The sequence below is a fragment of the Halyomorpha halys genome, unplaced genomic scaffold, assembly GCF_000696795.3.
Source record: "Halyomorpha halys isolate HHAL.00 unplaced genomic scaffold, Hhal_1.1 Scaffold983.1, whole genome shotgun sequence".
In the NCBI taxonomy this organism is placed as follows: domain Eukaryota; kingdom Metazoa; phylum Arthropoda; class Insecta; order Hemiptera; family Pentatomidae; genus Halyomorpha; species Halyomorpha halys.
In genome coordinates this window covers 231,000-236,044 of record NW_027115573.1, presented here as the reverse complement: position 1 = coordinate 236,044, position 5,045 = coordinate 231,000, and the positions used below count along the sequence as shown (strand labels likewise).

General features: G+C 35.4%; 1 protein-coding gene across 1 annotated transcript in view; it reads left to right on the top strand.

Moving 5' to 3' along the window:
• Positions 1–2,505: 2,505 nt before the first annotated feature.
• Positions 2,506–5,045, top strand: part of LOC136797082 (E3 ubiquitin-protein ligase RNF19A-like) — a gene marked incomplete at its 5' end in the record, with an annotated part of 14,550 nt that continues 12,010 nt past the window's right edge. The window contains 2 exon segments of the mRNA XM_067052601.1: positions 2,506–2,701; positions 4,455–4,614. Coding sequence (XP_066908702.1) covers positions 2,506–2,701; positions 4,455–4,614 — 356 coding nt within the window.

The window sequence follows — 5,045 nt, the reverse complement described above, 5'->3', positions numbered from 1 at the left end:
ATATACTTGTGTAGACCATCCACCACTCCAGCCAGCTTCGTCCACTCTTCTTGGCAATATTCCAAACTTATAGCTTTGAATGCCACAATAGCCAAGTTGACAACCACTGCAGCACTGCGGTCGTTTGATGACGACGTCTGGGAGCCCGCTTGCTCGCTCTCGTCAGATGCCGGTACTGGGGATCCTACCCCCTGCACCGTAAGACTAATCTCCTACTCTTTCATTGCATTTATTTTATTTGCATGTTATACCTTCTGCTAGGTGTAATACAGCCGCCTCTAACCTGAGGAACAGACGCTGACCAGTGCGCCGCCTATTCTAGAAACCGTCGCTCCTGGATTTGAGTCTAGTTTTGGTCCACCCCGGGTATTTTATTTCCCCGGTTCCCGCCATACCTGGGGAGGCGCCCGATGGGAGACTACCAACTTCACCCGGCAGGGGGGTTTTAAGGTACTTAGGAAGGGGGGAGGGTTTAAAGGCCATGGACATTTCACAACTTTATTTATGGAACTTTCAATAAATAATGGGGCCTGGTTTAGCAATTGCTTACTACTGCCATTATAAAAAACATTTCAATTAAAAATAACCATTCAGTCTTGACATGTTTGTTTTATTATTACTCCACTTCATAAAATATCCATTCAGTCTCGCCACGTTTGTATCATTATTACTCCACCCCATAAAATACCCATTCAGTCTCAACATGTTTATTTTATTATTACTCCATTCTATAAAAGTGCGAACAAAAATAAAGTAATAATAAAATAAACAAGTAGGACCTAAATGAATATTTTTATTATAATTGATAAACAGACCAATTTCAAACAAGAATTCAAATTATATATAACAAATGTATTTCATTTGCTGCGACAGTTGACGTTTTAAAATGTCACTATATAAACTGACCTGACATGATAGTAGCTTCACTCTAGTATCATTTATTACCAACTATGAGGCTAGACCTAGTAGGTCAGTAACTGTTATAATGATGACAAATATATACAGATTCCAATAGTGATAGTTGCTCTGGCAGCTGTAAAGTGGCACGGTATAATCAGATGTTCACGTTGTAGCATAGCTTCACTACCGCTACTTATACTGTCAATTATCACTCCTCAATAGTAAATACTGTTATATATAGCTTGACAATGACTATCATACACATACATACAATCATATATATACACACACACCTAAATAAGGGGGCCAGGGTAGTCGTGTGGGCTATGACACTTGCAATAGGTAAGATAACCAAGTTATGAATGTAGGATTGTGGTCAGTACTTGGATGAGTGGTCACTCATAAGAATACGCTTCGCCCAAACCCTACTCCGTATACCTTAGTTGTGAGTCGTATTTGTGGTTCAGTACCAGAGCACGTGGCAAAGATTTCGGTGGCCTATAGTGCTAACAGAAGGAAAAAAACTGAATATATTGTAATAATCAAAAATTTATTAAAATAAAATGAATGGAATTTTATTTTTATTTTTTTAATTAAACAGATAATAGAATTTTATTTAAATTTTATAATATAATAGACTCTTTTCTCAGGGCGGGTTTCTAGGCAATCAGAAACAGACACTTTTACTGTTAACACTTAATTAAATTAATATCTCTTTTACACATGTATTTAAATTTAGGTATAACAAAACTAACCAATTTCATAGACTCTTCTTTTGATGATTTCCTCAATTAACTAACACTGACTGCTTACAATCTCTCAGTAAACAAACACTAACAAAACAAAGCATTGGTCCTCTTACAGTTTTTTAGTTACTTCTCATCCATCGATGTATGTTGTTAGTCGATCCAAACAAAGAGTCCCTTTTTCTTCTTGGGTGACTCTTGGTTGTCCTCTTTTTTCAAGATGTCCACCCTTGCTGGACAGAAACCGATGAGGACCTCCTCATCTTGGAAACATCATTTCCCAAACAACGAATGAATGCCAAAAACCAAAACCTGTCTCGATGTCGCAACATCGATTGTTGCACAACAGTTAGGGATTTTTGTAAATGATTTACTTTCTGAATATTATTCTTTAGCACTATTTCTTGACTTCTATTTTTTCTTAGATTTACTGTATTTTCAATTATGATGGGAAGAGTTAAAATAGTTTTTATGATATTTGAATCTGCTCAACATGGCCTTGATTCAACGGACTTGTTGACTGAAGAATACGTACCGCCATCTTGGTTTTGTTTTGAATCACGAATTTATTATGGACAATGAAAATTGGTTAGCTTGCTTTTTGGTTCAACAAAACAAATGATAAATAAAGTAAAACATATTAAAAACCCTTTATGCATCAAAATATACTATTTACTCAAAAAGAGCATATTACATTTCTCCTCCTCTCTAGGTAAAAAAAAAAAATTTCCCTCTCCTTACAGTTTTCCAATGTGTACTTTGTGAACTAGGGGTTATATAATTATTTATAGTTATAATTCCATTTATTCTATTTTTTATAATTGGTTAAGGTTATCTAAAGTTGATGTTGATATTGCAGGTGCTGATCTCGCCGATCCTGGCCGGGCTTGCCGTGGGGATCGGGGTACCTATCCTCCTCTTCTACGTCTATGGTGTGGTGCCAGTGTCCCTTTGCCGCAGCGGGGGCTGTGGTGTCACCACCTCTGCCACTGGGGTCAGGTTCGAGTTCGATGACGAGGCCGACATTCTCGGAGTTCTGGCCAATAGATCAAATGGTACCTACTTATAAATATTTTCTTTATAACTGTGCAGATGTGCTCCTCATTAGTATTAGAGATTCCTTGTAGCTTTCATCTCGTTGTTAACACATAATGAAACACTGACATTTTTTAGTCCTAACATTTTTTTTACTAGCATATACTACTTCTTTAATTGACAAAAAGTCTTAGATTTATTATTTGATTATAAATGATTTGCAGTATTAGCAGGAGATGATACTGAACCCCCAAGTTCTTGTAGCCACTTTATAAAGGTTGGATTAGCCTTTGAGACAAGCTCCAAGAGGAAGACTACTTACGTGGTCTTGAGCACCATTTTGCCTCAACATTAAGGCACATTTGTTTTTGTTTCTCATTGAGCCTGATGAATAGCAATCCCATGAGATAGGTTCGGTAATTGAAAGGTACACAATATTAAATGATTCATTTATTGACCCTTGCTCCTTCTGCTGCTGACCATCAAGATCACTTAAACAAAACCAGTGTTGGTCTTGTACCAGACAATATTGTATTGATGGATTTGGATCCATCTAGTTTAATTAAAGAGCTACATTAGATTTTGTGAGGGAAGGTTAGTTTTAGCTTTCTATTGATACAACAAATGAAACTTTCTTCTCGTATTTGAAACAATGAAAAACCTATTCTGTCTTTTTCCTCAGCATTTTAATATAAATTGTTGAAATGTTCGAGCTTCTTGTTTTGTTGATAATGGTTGATGAGTGGAGACATGGGAGGATTCTTCTAATAATAACTACTATTATAGTAAGCTGTGCTTATTAAATATCCCTGCAGAGAATTCTAACTCATTCCAAAACTGATTGAAGGAAGGTGTCAATTATTTTATTGCCACATCTCCTTTCTGAGTGCATAGCTATCCGCAGGCTAATTCCAGTATATTGCTAAGTGCAGTATTACCTGAGTATTGCTATTTGCATGCTGAGTGCATTTAATACCCACTCAGCATTATTTATTTTTCTTCTACTTACTCTCTTGAATCTTTAGATAAAGAGGTTGTAACAGTATTCATAATTGCAAAAGATAGTTGGATAAAAAGCTTCCATACTGTCCCGTCCTGTTTGTGTTAAATTACTGGAATAAGGTCCATTCGGCTTGTAGAGGATAATTAGGTACTAATAATGGCTAAGAAATTTGTTGTAAACACTTAAGACATGTTTCATTATCAATGCTTAGCCTATACAATATTAAAGCCTTATGAAAGATCCACTTGGGTCAAAGTGAGGAAATGTTTTCCATTCCTCAATGAAATTGTAATAATTTATATCAGTGATATAAACTATTAATTAAAAAATGTATATTATTATTTAATGAGGTGTAGATAGTTGGCCATAGATTAATAAGTGGAAAAGATGGTCGGGGGTTCTGTCAGCAAAAAAAACAAAAACAAATAAACACGAATTAATAATTTTTTATTTATTTTTTTTGCCGTCCGCACCCCCCCCCTAACCATCTTCTCCACTTATTATTATTTAAAACTGAGTGGACGAGAAGCCTACCTGTAGAGAGAGGAAAAAAGGGAAAGTGGTAGGGGTGATAAATTTTTTAATGATAAGTATTTTTATCTTCTGTTTCTGAACCAAATGTACACTTCAGTATTGTGAAATTTGCAATAATTATTTGTGCGTTATTGATAATGTCGCAAATTTTTTCCAATATTAAAGCGGGAATTTGGTTCAAAAGTTCTTATTCCATGAGGCTTCTTATAAGTAGTTTGATCTAAATAATTACTCAGATGGTGATACAGCCAGCCACCCTGGCGGCAACGCCAGCATTGGAGAAGCGTCGCTTTCCCTCGGAAGTGGAAGTCAGCTTGAACGGGAAGCAGACCGTGAGAGTGCCTCCTTTGTTGCCTTGGCAGGAAGCATATCCTCAGCCAACAACAATGCACAGAGGTTTGTACTTTGTACCTACACTTAATATTAATCAAATAATTTCATCTAATAACAAGAGAATGAATTTATTTTTAATAACTGTCTTTTAGCCCAGAACAGAAATAAAAATATTCATTCAGATTTTGAGGTAAAGAAAGAATTACTAATTAAAATATGTTATGCTATATTTACATTAATTAAAACTAACATAAATAACTTGAATGAAGCTAGTGAATATTATACGATCTTAATTAATTTTTAACTTTATTTAATATTTATTACGAATTATAGTACAATAATTTAACTAAATTAATGTATGGTCTGGTCCAATTAGCCAAATAATTGCTAAATAGGGGTAAAAGTGAAGTTTTGAAACGAACAAGCTAGCAGGCAGGGTTACAGTAGTCTATAACTGTAACACTAGGCAGGGTTACAGTAGTCTATAACTGTAA